Source organism: Rattus norvegicus, chromosome 10, assembly GCF_036323735.1.
Source record: "Rattus norvegicus strain BN/NHsdMcwi chromosome 10, GRCr8, whole genome shotgun sequence".
Taxonomy (NCBI): Eukaryota; Metazoa; Chordata; class Mammalia; order Rodentia; family Muridae; genus Rattus; species Rattus norvegicus.
The window spans coordinates 9,888,112-9,907,181 of NC_086028.1; the positions used below are offsets into that span (position 1 = coordinate 9,888,112).

General features: G+C 43.3%; 1 protein-coding gene across 6 annotated transcripts in view; it reads right to left on the bottom strand.

The window, feature by feature from the left end:
• Rbfox1 (RNA binding fox-1 homolog 1) overlaps positions 1–19,070 on the bottom strand; it is a 2,095,840-nt gene that overhangs the window by 1,229,303 nt on the left and 847,467 nt on the right. For all 6 annotated transcript variants that reach the window (XM_039085817.2, XM_017597207.3, XM_017597209.3 and 3 more), the window contains one exon: positions 1,365–1,427. In XM_039085817.2, the coding sequence (XP_038941745.1) occupies positions 1,365–1,427 (63 nt within the window). The remainder of the gene's footprint in view (positions 1–1,364; positions 1,428–19,070) is intronic.

Here is a 19,070-nt window from a genome sequence, read left to right on the forward strand (position 1 = left end):
CCTCTTCTTCCTCTTCTTCCTCCTCTTCCTCCTCTTCCTCCTCTTCCTCCTCTTCCTCCTCTTCCTCCTCTTCCTCTTCCTCTTCCTCTTCCTCTTCCTCTTCCTCTTCCTCTTCTTCTTCTTCTTCCTCCTCTTCCTCCTCTTCCTCCTCTTCCTCCTCTTCCTCTTCCTCTTCCTCTTCTTCTTCCTCCTCTTCTTCTTCTTCTTCTTCTTCTTCTTCTTCTTCTTCTTCTTCTTCTTCTTCTTCTTCTTCTTCTTCTTCTTCTTCACCTTTTCATCATCTTCCTTCCCCACTGCTCCTCTTCTTTCTCCTCCTCCTCATTCTCCCTCCACATCCTCTTCCTCCTCTCCACATGTATATGCAAATTCCACAGCAAGAAGCCAGGCAATACCGCCCCCCAAAAAGTAGCCCTGTAATCAGCTGGCTCCTCACTGCTATAGGTCACTGACCTATAATTCCACCTGCTTCCTTGGACATGGGGTGATGTTTCATGGACCATGTGAGCCCCTACTAGCCTCAGAAGCAGGATATGTTACATAATTCCAAAGCCTGTGAGGAAAGTCACAGCTAGAAAAATAAATCATTTCCTCAAGTCATCCTTCTGAATCTTTGATTTTGACGGTTTTCCTAAATGATAACAATTTTATTCTGAAAACTTGGGGTTTTTTTCCCAGCAGAACTATTGAAGAGGAAGACCGAAGTCAGACTTCATGGGGTTCTAGCCACATATGCTAGCAGATAAAAAATAATGGGGAAATTGGAAAAAAGAACTGATAGATTCACCCAAACTAAATTTTTATGTGTGATGGCAAAGTAAAAACAAATGAAATTTCTAAACAAAATTCCCATGTATTTTAAAGTACAGGTTTCTCTTCTGCAGTAGTTTTGTATATCATGCTCATACCTTCTGGCTCTAAAGGAAAAAAGATGAGGTTTTTTTTTAATGTCTCTGGAGTTACATGGTCACCAGCAGATCTGTATATTGGGTTTCCTTTCTACACTGCAAGGTCATTTGACCAGAGAAAACTAACACATCCTTTCCTCACAAGCAGACCATAGGAAATAGAAGACAGCAAAGTACATTTTATAGGAAACTTCAGTTTCTACCCGTGGGGCTAACCCACTGAAATGTCCATCTTGCCCAAAGTTCCCTGGAGGGTTGGGAAGCCAAGCTGGGAGGAGGTTCTACAGAGAAATCTCCCTTCATAACTCTGAACCAAACACAGCAATGCCAAGCAGAGAGAGCAGACACACAGCAAGTTTCTGTGGGAACTGCTGGGCATGCAGAAGAGAGTCTGCTAGAGAGGAGATCAAAGAAACAGGTGCATTTACACAATGAGTGCTGCAAACCGGTCACACTTACTGAATGCTGAGCCTGATCAAGGAAGCCGTAAGTCCCACTTTCATGAGGTCTTTGAGCAGTTTCCTAAAGAAGAAAAGAGGAGAGGACATGAGAAGAAGGATCCAGACACGTGCTATGTATACACACCATTTCTGTTAGTTATCCTACAAATGCCACTTGAGGTGTACATGCACTGGTATTAAACAGTATAAAAACTAGCCTAAAACAGATTCGGATTGCATCATAAATTTACTATGGTGAGGACAATAAGAAAGCAAAACTAAGTTCTTCACAGTGTCTATTAAATATTTTCTTCCTCCAGCACATCAGGTGTGACTCTCTCTCTGTCTACTTCAGAAGAGACCACTGGGCTCAGAGCTTGGAGAAGTACATTGCTTATAAAGTCTGGAACTTCGTCACCGAATCTAGAGGGATCTCTGATGCTCTCCTACGCTGTGGTTTCTGGGTCCCGGGAGGTCACAGGGAAATATGAGGAGTTGAAATTTCAGGACTAATATTATGAATCTCAGAAATGGAGCCAGATTCAATGAACTACGTTCTCAATTTCCTTTCAACCCTGAACCTGTAGTATGATGACCTCCTGTGTGCAATGAATACAGCTATCGCTCACATCTCCAAGAATTTGGCTCGGAGAGTAGCTTGGAGGTAGGTCACTTGCTTCGTGTGCACCAGGCCCTGGGTATTAGCTGCAGCACCACAAGTGGAAAGATGAACTAAATCAAAATTCACAAGACTCAGTGTTGAAAGGGAGTCAAATAACAACAATCTGGATTCCCAATGGGTTTAGACTCCTTCCAGGGAACTCTGGATCAGGTGGACTAGGACCTGTTTCTTCCGTGGGGAAGAAACAATACCAAGAGAAGCAGAACTTGTCTTCAGGATTCTGGGATCCTGGTTCAGGAATTGCCCACTTACTGGGAAACTGTGACCAAGACTTAGCAGTTCTCAAGTTTCAGACTTTATTTAAAATATTATTTGCCAACATATTAAGAATGTATACTCTTTCTTATGTGTTTGTACATTTGGGATGGACATACATATAAAAAATGTTCCAAGTTGGTGAGTCCCTGAGTGTCGATAAATTAGTGTGATCTGGAACACCAAATGGATTGGTGTTAGAAAGAAGGGAGACGTGTCTCGTCTGTCTTTATACCCGAGCACATACAGAACTCGGAAGTGATATGGGGTGAGCAGCTTCCTCTCTCTGGAAGTCCACTCACCCTTCAGTAACTTTTAGCTTTATGTTTTTATTTAGGTAGCAGCTTTTAATCAGTATAAAACCTCATGAACCAATGTCCGTTTACCCACCACCTGCCCATTCACCAATTTATCCATTCACCTACACATACAGACACCCACTCATTTACCCACACATCCATCCATCCATCCATCCATGAGTTCTTCCTCCCTCTGTCTCTTTGATTTTTCAATCCATATACCTCTCCACTCCAACAAACAAGAATCTATCCAAGCTTCCGTTCATATACATGTCCATCTGTCCAGCCACCCACCATTTACTCCCTTTTTCATCTCTGTGTACCTATTCATCTACCCACACACCCAGCACTTCACTCAGCCATCCACTTACTATTCCTTTATATACTGACTACCTTCTCATTGCCCCACGCAGCCATGTATATGTCTCCCCATACAATCCACCCGTCAATGCATCCATCCATTTACCCACCCGCACACCAATCCATCCACCCACCTACCTATCCACGTGTCTACCTATCTATTCCATCATGCATCCATCCATCTACTCACCAAGTACTTGTATACTTTATTCACATCCACATTCACTACTGCAGCCTTCTGTATACCCACCCATACTTCCTTACACACACACACACACACACACACACACACACACACACACACACACATCCATAGGTGTATATATGCACCTATATGTGAAAGTATGTATGGGATGTATGTGAATGATGGGTTTGTGTATGAGGATGTATGAATATATATATGCATCTATCATTCTTCCTACCCATCCCCCAGTCATCTGTCTACTATGTATTCATCCCCCATGCATTCATCCATTCAGTTTTTCTTCCCTCTGTCCACCCATCCATTCTCCTTGTACTCACACCCATTCATTCACATACATCCTACTGTTTAGTCACCCACTCAGCAGTTTAGAGCACTTGTTCTTGCAGAGGACCCTGGTTATATTCCTAGAGCACATATACTGGCTTATGTCATCCATAACTTGAGTTCAATAGTGTGCAGTGTCCCCATCCCACCAACCTCTGTGAGTACCAGGCAAGCACACTGTACACACACAGACATAGACACACACACACACACACACACACACACACACCAGAGATGCATACACATAAAATAAAATTACTAAATCTAAAATAATCAATAAATTAACTTGTCAGGAACCTGAGGTCTGGACGATAATGATAACTAGATGAACAGGATCCTTGGACAAGAGTTGAGACAGTTCAGGGATGAACAGCCGACTCACACGATTTGGACTAAGCAAGGAAGACAATCTGATTTCTGGAAAGAATAGAGCTTACTTGAACCTTTTGTATCTCCTAGTCCAGTATGCAAATGTATATACCTCCTAATTATGAAAACAATTCTGTCTGCTATAGACAGCCGCAAACTTTCCACCTTCCCGTCCTTTCCTCTGTCCTGTAGTGTACTCATTCTCCCTAACACCCAGCTATAAACAACTGCCAAAAAGACCCAAAGCCTCATTCCTCTTCCGGCCCTTTGCAAATGTCCTTCTCTCACTGAGTCCATTTAGTCCAGTGTGAGCTCTTTCTTTATTGACACCCTAAGGTGCTCTTGTCCCTTTATGCTGCACTAAGTCGTTGGGAGGTTGCTGTGGTCATCTACACTTTCCTTTATGGAGACACGATTGCATAATCTCTCTAACCCTTTGTGGACTTGCACTACTCAGGTAGAGAACTGAGGCAGGGTTTAATTGCACACCATAGCTTTGTCATCTGGCCCAGTGCCCAGGCACTTACCAGCTGCTCACCATATTGTATAGTCTAAGAGGCAATTCCTCACTGACCCAAAGTGTTACAGCACCAAGGAAAGAAAATTACCTCCATTCCAGGAGAAAGTTTTCTCTGAGCATCATGGCCTCCTCTTGTGTTCTAGTGTGTGGTACACAGGTAATAGCAATTAATTTTATGTCTACTATGCCTGATGCCCACACCTCGCCATCTGTTTTTAACCCAACTTGAAGTAGAAATTAATCTTACATTCCCTCCTTTTCACTAATACGAATGTATCAAATTCTCCAAGTAGGTTATTTTATAAAAAGCAATGGCTGAGGATATTGTTACAAGGTGAGACTAAAGATGCTCATTAGCAAAGGCACAGACAGCACAAAGAAACAAGATGCTCTCTGGAGTTCCAAAGAAAAGATACATGGTGCGGTGTGCGGGGTGTGTGTGTGTGTGTGTGTGTGTGTGTGTGTGTGTGTGTGTGTGTGTGTGTGTGATTTTTTTGTGTGTATGTGTGTGAGAGCACACATATATGTATACAGGTGCAGGTGTGTGCATGCCTGTGGAAGCCAGAGATCAACCTCAAGTATCATTCCTCAGCTGCCCTACATTTAGTTTTTCTTTAGACAGGTTCTCTCCATTGGCCTGGAGCTTACCAATTTTGCTAGCCTGGCTGGCCAGGGAGCCTAGGCTGGCTGGCCAGGGAGTCCTGGAGATTCAGCCACCTTGTCTCTACCTCTCCCGTGCTGAGATTACAAGCATGTACCACCATGCCCAGCTCTTTATGTGGGTTCATGGAGACTGAGCTCAAATGTCCATGCTTGCACAACACACACTTTCCTCATTAAGCTATTCCCTTAGCCCTGTTTTATTAACTAATGAGTTTTGCACACTCTTTAATAGGCATTCTGGGAGAACCTTAAGCCTCAGTGGAATTGTCTGTGTTTCCATCCTATTGAGACTGCACCAGGGATAAAGAGTTAATGTGAAGAAACTTGAAAATGCTCACCAGGCATGATGGGAGTGAATGCATATCTGTGCATTAGCCTCTCCCTTTCTGCCCTCCATCCAAATGGCAAGACAAAGAAAAAGCATGATTACTTCCAAGACACTGGAGTTGGTGACCCCTGGCCTGCCAGTAGGTACTTTAATGTCTAAGCAGGACTGGTCACTTCAATGTTTTCAATGTTTTAGACTCTGCCATCCACTGACTCTTGGATACAGTGACTGCAATGGCATTTTCTCTCTGTCTCCAGGCCTGCAGTCCTACTCCTGTACAGGGCAGCCTAGCACTCCTGACAAAACTCAGAGACATTATTGGATCATTTGGATCCTTCATCCATCACTTCCTGCTTTATTCGACATTATTTTATCACACGGACAGTCACCTTATATAATGCAACCCTGGACACCCAGCCACACTTATGTATCTGTGTGGACTTGCTCCAGTGTTTGTGTAATTCATTAATTCTGGAAGAGACTTCATCTGCCACAGAGAGGTCACACATGCCTTGACTTTGACCTGGAGTGCTGGTCACACCTAATCAGCTCCCACATGCCACTACCTCTGTACGGAAACATCCCACACAGTGACCTCAAGAGCCCATTGTCTTTCCCTTCACAGTATATTGCAAGCTTTCATTTTCTATTTAATTTTAAAAGCATGCCTGTCCACCACCGTGCAAGGGCAGCATGGGCTCTACGCACCATCTCAGCTCTTGCTCTGATGTGAATGTCTTAGATAGGAGGGGTGTTTGCTAGCACTCACCCAAGGAAGGAAAGTCAGGAGTAGAAACAGAGGGAGGAAAGATGGGCTCAGTCACCTGAGACAGTCAGTCTCTTTGTCTAAGCATGTACATGTGTGCAGGTGTATGTGTGTGGGATACACTATGTGTGTGGAAGTGCACGCTCAGGGTAGAGGTCAACCTCAAGTGCAGATCCTCCGAATATTGTCTCCCTTTTGTGTGTAGGTTGTTTGTTCGACGCATCAGCATCTTTCGCTAGTTCAGAGCATGCTAATTCAACCTGGCTGGCTAACCAATGCATGCCAGGGATACTTTCCCTGTATCAGGATTACAAGTGAGCAGTTAGAGCTGATAGTCTACATGGCTTCTAGGAAGCAAACTCAGGTCTCTGTACTTGGAGGACAGACAGTTTACAAAGTGAGTCGTCTCCTCAGCTTTGAGAAGGTTCATCTTTCTTATCAACTTGATTGGATAAAGAAACCACAGGCACCTCTGTCCATGCCTGTGACACATGTGACGATGACATCACGAAGGCTCTGGCCCTAATGCATGGGTTAACCCTCCATAGATTTTGTAATCTGGTGGCATAATTGTTAGGGGTTAAAGAGTTGTGAACAAGATAACTGGAGGCTGTCCTAGTGGCCACATTTTCTCTGGCCTCATTCTGTATCATTTTTCTTTATTCTTATCTTTAAAGGCAAAGTTCTACTGGCACATGTGACCACCACCATGATACTGCACCTCACTGTGGGTCCTCAGTCTAAACAAGCAATCCCGTATTATGTTGTTTTGATCAGAGTTTGGTCACAGTGACTCAATTCATTACTTTGTGTCACTATGACCAAAATACTTGAAAGAAACACCTCAAAGGAGAAAGGATTTATTTTGACTTAATGTTTTCAAGTGTCGCACTCTAGCTCAGTGGAGAAGGCACGGCAGAGAAGCTCAGTCTATGGGGATGAAGTATCATACTGTCTAGTTTCGGCTTAAGATTATAATTGATGTTAACATCTGAACTTTATTACTTGGGGATGTGCTAAGCAGGACTAGAATCTGCCCAAATCAAGGTTCTTTTTTCCCCAGGAATTTGGAGAGTATTCGCAAATTATTCAAGTACTACATCAAATAACTCAAAAAACCATGGGGTTGTGCTCCCTGTCATTTGTGCAAAAAGGAAGATAAGAATCAGGTTTGGACCCAGAGCTATGAGCAGAAAGAAGAGGAGGAAAGTGAGGACCATGGAGGCAGGACTGCCCCACTGTCCTGTCACAGGGACTTTCAATATCACCATTAGATTAGAGATGGTTTAGAATCAACTCCCACCTTCCTGCTGGCACTTCTACTGCTATAGAAACACAAAGGCATTACATGTGTGACCAAATGTCTGCAGACAGCCAGAAACTGCACAAGGTTTTCTGGCTATTCAGCATTAAGGTAAGCTAGTAGGTCTCGGGCCCAGCAATAACATGCTGGGTGCTCCCTCCCTGTGCTTTACAACAGCTCCTGATTACACTTAGATGTGTGCTAATGAATTGTGGGGAACACACCAGAAACTGCATCAGCAGGTGCATGCAGTATTCCCACCCAGCAGTTTGTGATAGGCATCTGGTGATGGCAGAGCCTGAATTCTGACAAGATAGCACTGGTCAGATCTGGGAAGGAGGAAGGGTATGTTGGGTTCTTTAAAATGGTAACCAGGTATCCTTAGAATGGTGCCCACATTGCTTAGAATGGAGCTGAGACAAGGAAAGCGAAGGAGCCCAGACACATAACAGGAGTCTGCTTTCCAGTGACACCAACATACTGTGGCTGTCTGACCTGCTGTAGCCAGCTGTGCCTAAGATCTAGTGTGACCTGGATTCTTTGCAGGGTCAGAGCACCCTAAACGTTCCACTCAGAACCAAAGGATCATTTTTTTCTTCATGTCTATGGATTATTTTCTAAAAGGAGCCATGGACAAAAGTAGCACCTTCTACCACTTCAGTCAACAGTGGACAGACCCAGGACAACATTAGGATGCCCTTGGACTTTAGTAGTTGACTCTCTTCAATCAACTCTTATGGCTGTCCCACAACCCCACACAGATGCTTACAATCTGTACCGAGTATGCCCTCAAGAGTTGTTCTCCTTTGATGTTATTTGCTGAATGTAAGGACAAGACCCAAGAGCCAATTGTTCTAAACAAAACCAGAATGCCCAAACCATCTCATGTCACTATGACTTCAAGGTCTCCTGATCCTGCCCTGTCTTCCTCTGTCTAGTGTATATGCTGTTAACTTTTACATCTCCAGGGAGCTCTTAGTTATCTCAAGCGCAGCACATGAGAGCTTCATTTTCCCTACTCAGTGACCAGAAAGCATCACGAGGCTCTGTTTCTCACAAACATCCATCTGTGTGTCTATCTCCTCATGGACCAGAAGCCCCTCAGAGCTCTGGAATGTGACTAGGGAGCTGACTCAGATGGTAATGTGCTTAGTCCCAAATTAGATCACAGAACTCATGTATAGCTGAGTACAATAGCACTCACTTGTAATCCCAGTGATGGAAAGAGAGAGACAGAGATCCCAGGGAATCCCAGGTAGTCAGCTTTGCCTATGTGATGAGTTGGAACCATCTCAAAAATAACCCACAAATCTGTATATATGACTACTAAAGAACAATAGCCAATGTTGATCTCTGATAGACATCCACACATATATGCACTCCACATATGTACTTTATATATGCACTCTACATACACAAAAAGTAAGAAAGCCTGTGTCAAACAACAAGGTAAAGGGACACCTGAGCAGAGAACCCACAGTTTACCTCTGGCCTCCATGTTCATGCATACATAAATGGACATAACTGTGTTTGAACACACGCATGCCTCAGGTTGTATTATCAAACTCATGAGCGGTATCATCATTGCAAAGTATTGCACATGGACTTGATTTCAAAATCTCCCCATGCACTGATCTGTGAGCAAACTGCATGGCATCCCTGAGCTTTAGTCTCCTCTCAGGTGAGTGTTAACACAAAGATTCCACACACGACTACCTGCTGCTGCTGTTGCTGCTGATTCTGTGCTCATGAGCACACATCTGAACATGGGCAATAGCTATGCCATCTCCTTTGTCTTCCCAGTAAACAAGGTGTGCATGTGTTCATGTGTGTGCGTGAATATTTGTATATGCACAAGGGTGTGTCTACTTGTATGCATGTGGAGGCCAGAGGTGAACTTTGGCAGTCTTTCTCTAGTGTCATCTAACTGGATTTTTGAAATTGAGTCTCTCACTTTGACCTGGGGCTCATGATTAGTTTGACTAGCCAGTGAACCTCCGGGATTCTCCTGTCTCTGCCTCCCCAGCACTGGAATTACAAATGTGCACCACTACACATAGACTTTCTGTATGTGTTTCAGAGGATCCAGCTCAGGTCTCCACACTTGCATGGCAAGAACATTACAAGTCAAACCTCCCCCAAGCCAGCAAACAAAGCTTTAATGTGAGGAGCCCTGGTTAGGGGTCAACACAGCTCCTAGTGTTTACCTAGGTGCTCATGAAAGACTTCTGAAAATAGAAAACCCATGGGGGATCTTTCCTATTGATGTAATACAATGGTAGCTGCTAGCCCAAGGCGAATTAGACTTAGCATTCTGTTTAAATGTAATACATGTCAATTAATCTGTCTGCTGCATTTAATACAATGGTGCTCACTCACTCATAGAAGCTTGGTACCATCTCTAGCTGCTCAGTAGAAATGTTACCCCCAGTTTACTCTCGAAGGAAGCAAACTTCTACCCAAAGCTCCTGGGACCCTCAGAACCTGGCAATATTACACCCTATGCGTACCCTGCTCTGAGCTTCATGTTGGTGTGTTTAATTTCCTGCCTTGGCCTTACAGGAGATTTCCAGTGTTTGGGCTGTAGGGTATGTCCTGATTAAAAAGAAACTTCCCAATTACAGCTTGGCATGAGACTCCTTGTCACACACTCTCTGCCACCAGCCTCAGCTTCCCTGTCAGCAATAAGAGTCTGCAGTGCCTAACTGTAATGAAAACCCAGGGGTAAGCTTGGGTCCCTGGCTCCTGGGCCATGCCAGATCTTTTAATTTGCACTGTCTGTCAAAGGGACGTGGTTGTGTGCATACTCCAAAGATTCCCTCAGACTGGATTCAAGGCCAGAAAGAACTAAGGTATGAACGTCTTCTCTGAGAGACTACATCTGAACCCACCAGAGATGACAGGGCCCACGGAAGGCAGCTGGGCCCTTTTTAGTCAGCTCCTAACTTGTGCAAGTCCCACCACGAAAAGAGAGCCGAACTCCAGGGAAATTTCAAGGCATCTTGATATTATTTTTCTATCAAGCACATAAGACAGAGCACTGAATTCAAAGGAAGCTACCAAAACACTTTGAAAAGGAATATACACACGAGACCTGATTATTTCAGTCTCTGTAAAATTAAAACTTTCTGGGGATGGGACGGAGGAAGAGGTACATATCTTAGATTAGGAAGTAGAATGTAGGTTCTTTCTTTTAATCAGAGAGGTGTCATGGCTCAGTGCTGGAGACTCAGGAAAATGTTCAAAGTCTAAGAATGATGTTGCTGGAAGAAAGATGCAGGGCAGAGGTGACTCAGGAACAAAAACAACGAAGCCTTTGCTGTGCCTCTGTGCCTCACGCGTGGCTCTCACTTGTTATCTTGTGTGTGCACATAGATTTTCATCTGTGTTTACATATATGTGTGGGAGTGCCATTGCAAATATGTGTAAGCGGGGATTGACATCTAAGGTCTCCCTCAATTGCTTCCCAACCTCTTTTCTCTTTTTGATGGAGACCCTCACTGGATCTGCATCCTGCTGATTTGGCTAGACAGTATGACCAATGAGCCCGGGGGAAGCTCGTTTCTCTGCTTTGCAGCACTGGAATGATAACCGCACAGAACCTTCCTGCCTTTTGTGTGGTGCCAGGGTTTGACCTCAGGTCCCCGTACTTCCACAGTGAGCACTTTATTGGCTGAGCTAAGCCTTCTAGCTCCCCATATACCCATCTGTCTAAGGGTAAAGTTTGCGATTCCACCATTCTAGACTCCTGGCTAAAGATTCTGCTTTTAAGCTCAAGAGGAATTCCATGGCATTGCTTAAAAAAAACAAAAACAAAAACAAAAACAAAAACAAAAACAAAAACAAAAACAAAAACAAAAACCAAACCTGCCCCTCTAGCTGAGCCAGGCTCCTATGGGCTTCTGTAACTAATGATATCTCTGTAACAAGCCATGTAATAAGAATCCAGAGCTAGGCAGAAAGGCTGTTTCAGTCACTACAATTATGCCCATCAAGTGTCTATATACATTAGAGCAGAAGACTAGGAATTGTGGGTTGCATCCACCGAACATATAGCCCACTGGTTTGTCGATAAAGTTTTATTGGGACCTGGGCCTATGTATTCATTATGGCAGTTTCCCTACTACAACAGTATACACTCTGTAGTTCACATGCTCAACAACACCCTCTGCATAGCTCTTTGTAAATAATGTTTGTCAAACTCAATGTATTGAGGTTCAGAGAGATTCATACACAGGTTCACGAGAATCTACCAAGTAAGTCCAAACTTTTGATACTGCTATACAAGACTGTCATCTACAAAGTCCTGTTCAGGAGACAGACAATTAAGCTTTTAAACTCTGAAATCTTTCATATCTTAAGTATGATGACAGTTTTGTGTTAGGTTTTAATCATGTTTAATTTCAACACATGCGACCCAAGGTCCATGGATTGGACATGTTTGGAATAGTTAGAATGCCAATGGTCTAAAATTGGTGCAAAAGTGCCACATATATGTAATCTTATCACTCAGAGACTGATGCAGGAGCATTGCTATGAATCTTGGCTATGGAGTGAGCTCCAGAACAACTTAGATTATAGGGATCGGGAAGGAGTCAGGAGTCAGCTGCAGAGAAGCTGGGGAAGGTGGTGGGACATAATCAAAATCCATTATATACAACACACGAAATTCTCAAAAATTGATAAATAATTTTAAAAGCCAAAATATATGGAATATTATTTTATTTGAATATGCTTATTCAGGTTATTACTAATTATATTGTGAAATAAAACTAATACATTGTAAACTCATCATTGTTTAATAACATATTATGCAATAATTACTTTTATATACATCTTTAAAGAACTGTAAATTATAATCTAATTAATACTGGCTTACTGTAGCTCTCTTATTAAGATATAAATTACTCATAACCCAGTAAATAGTGGGCAAGAATAAATCAATAGCAACCAACGACTTGGAACTTGACATGCACAAGTGTACCCTAGCTTTACCACCCTCAGTCAGTCCCCTTTAAAGGCCACATTGGTGACCTCTTTAATCAATAATATTCCTCAGTAACCTGAGGATTATAGTTTTCCACTTTCATAACGCAGGAGCCATGGGCACCGGGGCTCTGTCCATGGTATGAAGGGCCAGTATAAATGCTGTTATTTCTGGATGGATAGAGGAGGGCGATCTGTGGCCAGAGCAACTGGCTATAATGTATCTAGCCCCACTTCTGAGGCCTGATGCCTGAAAGCTAGACTCAAACCATCAAGGTGCCACAAGCTTCCAAAATAGTGCCTGTGGGAGACATTTCATCTTCAAAACACAACAAGGACGTTGAACTTGGTCTTTCAAGATCTGAAGAACTTGCCCCAGGTCTTACAACTCGGAACCAACACAGTGACAATCAAACCAAAGCTGTGAGTGACTCTCAGGTTCATCTCTTTAACTGATATTTAGTCTACCTCCCTTTCAAAAACCAGCTCTGCTGTCCAGAGTGGCTCCAGGGCTTAGTCCTCACATCACTGACTTTACAAAGCAGTGTCCTTGCAGTGTCCTAGCCCAGTCTCACCATGAATCTAATCTCACAATTCCTATCCCTAAAGGGGGACTCTTAGAAAGGACTTTGACTGCTTAGATTCAGGGGCCAGGCCAGGGAAAACCAGAGAAAGAGATTGGTAAATGCCTTCAAACAGTCTTAGGTTGAACAGTAAGAGACAAGATGACCTCTTCCGGCTGGCTGTGGGCTTTGCATATAATCATTAGGAGGTGAAAACGCTCCTTCCTTGCACCACAAGAAGGGCTGACATATGTCCAGTGAAAGACACGAGACTCCCAAGAAACTGTTCATGTGGCATGAGCTGACAGATGTGGCCGCTGCTGATGCCACTTGCCCTCTAGACAACCAACGCATCTCATTTGTAAAGAAATAACCAAAATTTGTCACCTAAAAGAAATGCCAACCTCTGAAAACATGAAGTGCAAGGAGCTAACCTCCTTCCATTGCATGAGTGAGACTGAACTGACAGGCCCTTGCCACCCCATGGTCTCCCAGAGATGAACCTGAAGGGGAACAAAGGAGTATGCTGTGGTGCCTGCCCACCACTCACATCTAACCTGTGCCTCTTCTTAGCACAGCTTGTCCTCCTCATCCATTCCCAATGCAAGTCTAAGGACACCACATCCCTGTCATGTCTGCCCCCATTGCTATGGCAAGAACTCAAAAAGAACTCTTTCCCTCCAAGTTGTACTTCATCAAACCTGGCTCTTAAAACAGGCAGAGTGCTTACCACACACTGGCCCTGTGAGCAATGAATGAGTGAGTAATTCCAGGACTAACCACGTTGCCTCCTTCATCCCACAACAGCTCTCTACCCTCTCTCCTTCTCTAGCAGTTCTCCCTTTAAGCTTATCTTCTCTTTGTGCCCTGTGTGCAGCTCTCATAGTTCAGTGAAAACACAAACCATGGCTTTTTTTATTGATTATTCATTTTATTTATATTTCAAATATTATCTCCCTTCTTGGTTTGCCCTCCACAAATCCCCTACCCCATCCCCTTCCCTCTGCTTCTGTGAGGGTGCCCCACCTACCCATCCACTCCTGCCTCACCTTTGTAGCATTCTCCTACATTTGGAGCATTGAGCCTCCATAGGACCAAGGGCCCTCTCTTCCATTGACGCCAGATAAGGCCATCCTCTACTGCATATGCAGCTGGAGCCATGAGTCCCTTCATGTGTACTCTTTGGTTAGTGGTTTAGTCCTTGGGAGCACTGGGGGGTCTGGTTGGTTGATATCTTGGTTCTGTCTATGAGGTTACAAACCTCTTTAGGATCTTCAGTCCTTCCCCTAACTCCTCCATTGGATTCCCCATGCTCAGTCTGATGGTTGGCTTAGAGCATCCACATCTATATTGGTTGGGCTCTGGCAGAGCCTCTCAGGGGACAGCTATACCAGACTCCTCTTAGCAAACCTTTCTTGGCATCAGCAATAGTGTCTGCAGATAGGATGGATCCCTAGGTGGGGTGGTCTCTGGATGGCCTTTCCTTCAATCTCAGCTCCACTCTTTGTCTCTGCATTTACTTTAGACAGAAATAATTTTGAGTTAAAATTTTAAAGATGGGGGGGTCCCATCCCATAACTGGGGACTGTGCCTAACCTCTGGATATGCCTTCTACAGGTTCTCTCCCCACCTTGTTAGGTATTTCAGATAATGTCATCCCTCTTTGGTCCTGGGAACCTTTTGCTTTCCTGGCAAAAGGACTTTCTGGGACAGTCTAGTGACTATTCCCCATCTCCTACTGCTACATACCTCCTTTAACTTCCTGACCCTTTGTACTTCTCCTCCCAGTCTCCTCCCACACCTGATCCTGTCCCTGCTTTTCCCAACCCCTCTCTCTCTCCCTCCCTCTACCTCCTGTGATTATTTTTTTCCCTTCTAAGTAGGACTGAAGCATCGATACTTTGGTCTTCCTGCTTCTTGAGTTTCATATGGTCTGTGAGATGTATCACAGGTATTCCGAGCTTTTTTTCTAATATGTATATACTTATCAGTGAGTCCACACCATGACCATATGTGGTCCTTTGTGACTGGGTTACCTCACTCAGGATGATATTTTCTAGACCCATCCATTTGCCTGCAAATTTCATGAAGCTCATTGTTTTTAATAGCTGAATAGCACTCCACCATGTAAATGTACCATATTTTCTGTATTCATTCCTCTATTGAGAGACATCTGGGTTGTTTCCAACTTCTGGATATTATAAATAAGGCTGCTATGAACATAGCGGAATATGTGTCCTTGTTATACATTGGAGCATCTTCTGGGTATATGTCCAGTAGTGGTGGTATAGCTGGATCCTCGGGTAGTACTATGTCCAATTTTCTGAGGAACCACCAGACTGATTTTCAGAGTGGTTGTACCAGCTTGCAATCCCACCATGCTGAAAAAGAATTTGAAAAAATACAATACCCCTTCATGGTAAAAGTCTTGGAAAGATCAGGAATTCAAGGCTTATACCTAAACATAATAAAAGTAATATACCGCCAACATCAAACTTAATGGGGAGAAACATGAAGCAATCTCACTAAAATCTGGAACCCGAGAAGGATTGCCCACTCTCTCCATATCTATTCAATATAGTACTCACAGTTTTAGCCAGAGCAATTAGACAACAAAAGGAGGTCAAAGAATACAAATTGGAAAGGAAGAAGTCAAGATATCACTATTTAAAAATGATACAATAGTATACCCCAGTGACCCCCAAAATTTCACCAGAGAGCACCTACAGCAAATAAACAACTTCAGCAAAGGGGCTGGGTATAAAAGTAACTCAAACAGATCAGTAGCCTTCCTCTACTCAAAGGATAAACAGGCTGAGAAAGAAATCAGGGAAATGACACCCTTCGCAATAGTCACAAGTAATATAAAATATCTTGGTGTGACCGAGCAAATGAAAGATCTGTACTACAAGAACTTCAAGTCTCTGAAGAAAGAAACTGAAGAAGACCTCAGAAGATGAAAAGGTCTCCCATTGGTAGGATTAACATAGTAAAAATGGCCATTTTACTGAAAACAACCTACAGATTCAATGCAATCCTCATCAAAATTCCAACTCAATTCTTAACAGAGTTAGAAAAAGCAATTCTTAAATTCATCTGCAATAACAAAAAAACCCAGGATAGCGAAAATTATTTTCAACAATAAGAGAACTTCTGGGGAAAATCACCATCCTTTACCTCAAACTGTATTGATAACACAGCATTGTATTGGTACAGAGATAGACAGGTAGATCAATGGGATAGAATTGAAGACACAGAATTAAATCCACACACCTATGGTCACTTGATCTTTGACAAAGAAGCCAAAATCATCCAGTGGGAAAAAGACAGTATATTCAACAAATGGGGCTGGTTCAAGAGGCGGTTGGCATGTAGAAGAATGGAAGTTGATCCATTTTTATATCCTTGTACAAAGCTCAGGTTCAAGTGGATCAAGGACCACCACATAAAACCAGATACACTGAAGTTAATAAAAGAGAAAATGGGAAAGAGCCTTGAACACATTGGCACAAGGGAAAATTTCGTGAACAGAACACCAACAGTTTAGGCTCTAAGATCAACTATACAAATGTGACCCCCCAAATTGAAAAGCTTCTGTCAGACAAAGAGCCCTGTAAGCAGGACAAAACAGCAACCTACAGATTAGGAAAATATCTTTACCAACCATATATCCCATAGGGGGCTAATATCCAATATATACAAAGAACTCAAGAAGTTAGATGCCAGAGAACCAAATAACCCTCTTAAAATGGGGTACAGTGTTAAACAGAGAATTCTCAACCGAGGAATCTTGAATGGCTGAGAAGCACCCAACATCCTTAGCCCTCAGGGAAATGCAAAAGAAAACGACCCTGAAATTCCACCTCAGAGCAGTCAGTATGGTAAGATCAAAAATTCAGTTGGCAGCAGATGCTGGCAAGGATGTGAAGAAAGAGGATCAAACCATGGCTTTTAAAGGTGTGAGCAAACGCCAGGAGGCAGAGTCTGGCCTTGGAAGTTATACCCACTTGACTGATTGTCCCCAGTGGAACACTTCCCTGAAGGCTGTGTGCCTTCAGAGGACATAGGTCTCTCTGCTTCAATTACCTTCATAACTTTCCTACAATGCTTAGGTGATATAATACAAAAGATTTTATTTAATTAAGTTGTATCCAAGTCCTCCTCTCCACATTAAATTGGTCTTAGCAAACAATATAGAGCCAGGTGGATGACACAGCAGGTAAAGGTGCCTGCTTTAAGGCGTGACAAGACCTGAGTTTAATACTCAGGACTCTCATGGTAAAAGGAAAGAACCAATTCTTGTAAGTTTGTCTGTGACTTCCACACACGCATCATGGAATGAATATTTCACACACACACACACACACACACACACACACACACCACACACACACACACCACACACACACACCACCCCCCCCCCACACACACACCACATTTTAACAAGCAAGTTAAAATGAAAATCCTGTGACCTAAAAGAGTTCAGTAAATATTTCCTCAGGGCCAACATGAGCATGAACATGTGAGTTTATATGAAGCATTAACAAGGGTAAGGGAAAAAGAATCAAGGACACAAGGGCCATCTATCGCTCATCTCTGTATTCTTGCTATAGCTCTGGGCAAAGTTTGTAATAAACTGTGGTAGTCACAGATGCTAAGGACTGGAGCAGATTCTACTTAAGCCAGAATGGCCACCAAGAAGGACTAATTTAAGGATGGAAAATTTCATTCAAAGTAGATATCCCTTGGTCTTGGGGAAGACCCGGGACAACCTAAGACAATCGTGAGCATGTCTGCATGTGGGAGGAGTTAATGTGCACCAGGACACTCTAATGAGCTCTTATCACAAGGAGTGTTGCTACATGGAGAATAACTAGCTCCTGACTAGCCTCTCATGATTCCTGTCATCCCATTTCTTCTCTGGACCTATTATTCGAGATGCTGTGAGGGTGCATCTAACAGGTTAAAAAGAGGCTAATTATAAGTTGAGCTTATTATGGCTCAAAATGGCCCCCTCTAGGTTCTGTTTCCAAGGTTTGCTCCCTGGCATAGAATGCTCTTTGAGAAGTTCTTGAAGTACAGGAGGGAGGTGTTGGCTGGAAAAGGAGGAAGATCAGAGGGTACCTGCCTCTGTTTTATATCTCCTTCCCCTCCTAGTCCTTGGGACCAGCCTCGTCATGATGCTTTGGTTACCAATTGTGCGGCCTGGAGTCAAATCCCTCATTCACTCCTACCTGAGTCGATTCTACAGTTACCGTGTGACAAGAGTGACATAAAGGCAAGCATTATCCTCCACCCCATACACATCCAGCTTCCCCAGCCTGTGACACCCTGTGTCAGGCCAGGGGCTCCACAGAAAGCAGTCTCCTGGAGACCTTCACCGTCACCCTCTTCCATTCACAACTGTGGGTAGGGTTGGAGCTGAGCTACCATCCACCCAGCAAGATGAGATGGAGAATTGATAGCGTAATCAGAAATCTCACAAGAGGGCAAGTCGCAGGCAGATTTATAGAGCTGGGGTGCAGAACACATCATGGGGATGCAAGGCACCTCAGTTCATTAATCATCTTTTACTTTGAATCTATTTCTCAATGAAAAGTGGCTTTCTTTTCCTATTATCAAGATGAATGTGTCAACAGAACACAGTTGCATAAACCAGACTGTGGGGAGGAGAAAAAGAAACAGACAAGAGTTTTTAAAAGGCAAAAGAAAAGCCTGGGTACATAGTGTGATGTATTTGCTCAGATTACAGCTTTATTTACACCGTGGAGAACACTTTATTTTTGAGCTTCATAACTCATTGCTCTAGGAAGGAAAAGAAACGACCAGCTGTTTGGTTCAACTGGAAGACAAGACGTGCACGAAGCAAACCCATCCTCCGCCTTGTTGATCTCAATAGTTTTATAGGAAGAAAAAAATCTCTTTAACATGTGTTATACTCCAGAGATCCTCATTACCACAATAAATTCAGACTTGAGAAGATGGCTCAGAATTAAAATGTCCCTAAAATGATGGGTTCTAAGCTACAATCTAGGGACATCATTTTTTTTTCCCTCCAGAGAGAAAATCAGTTTACCAGAATTCATTCTGTCCTAGGAAAGG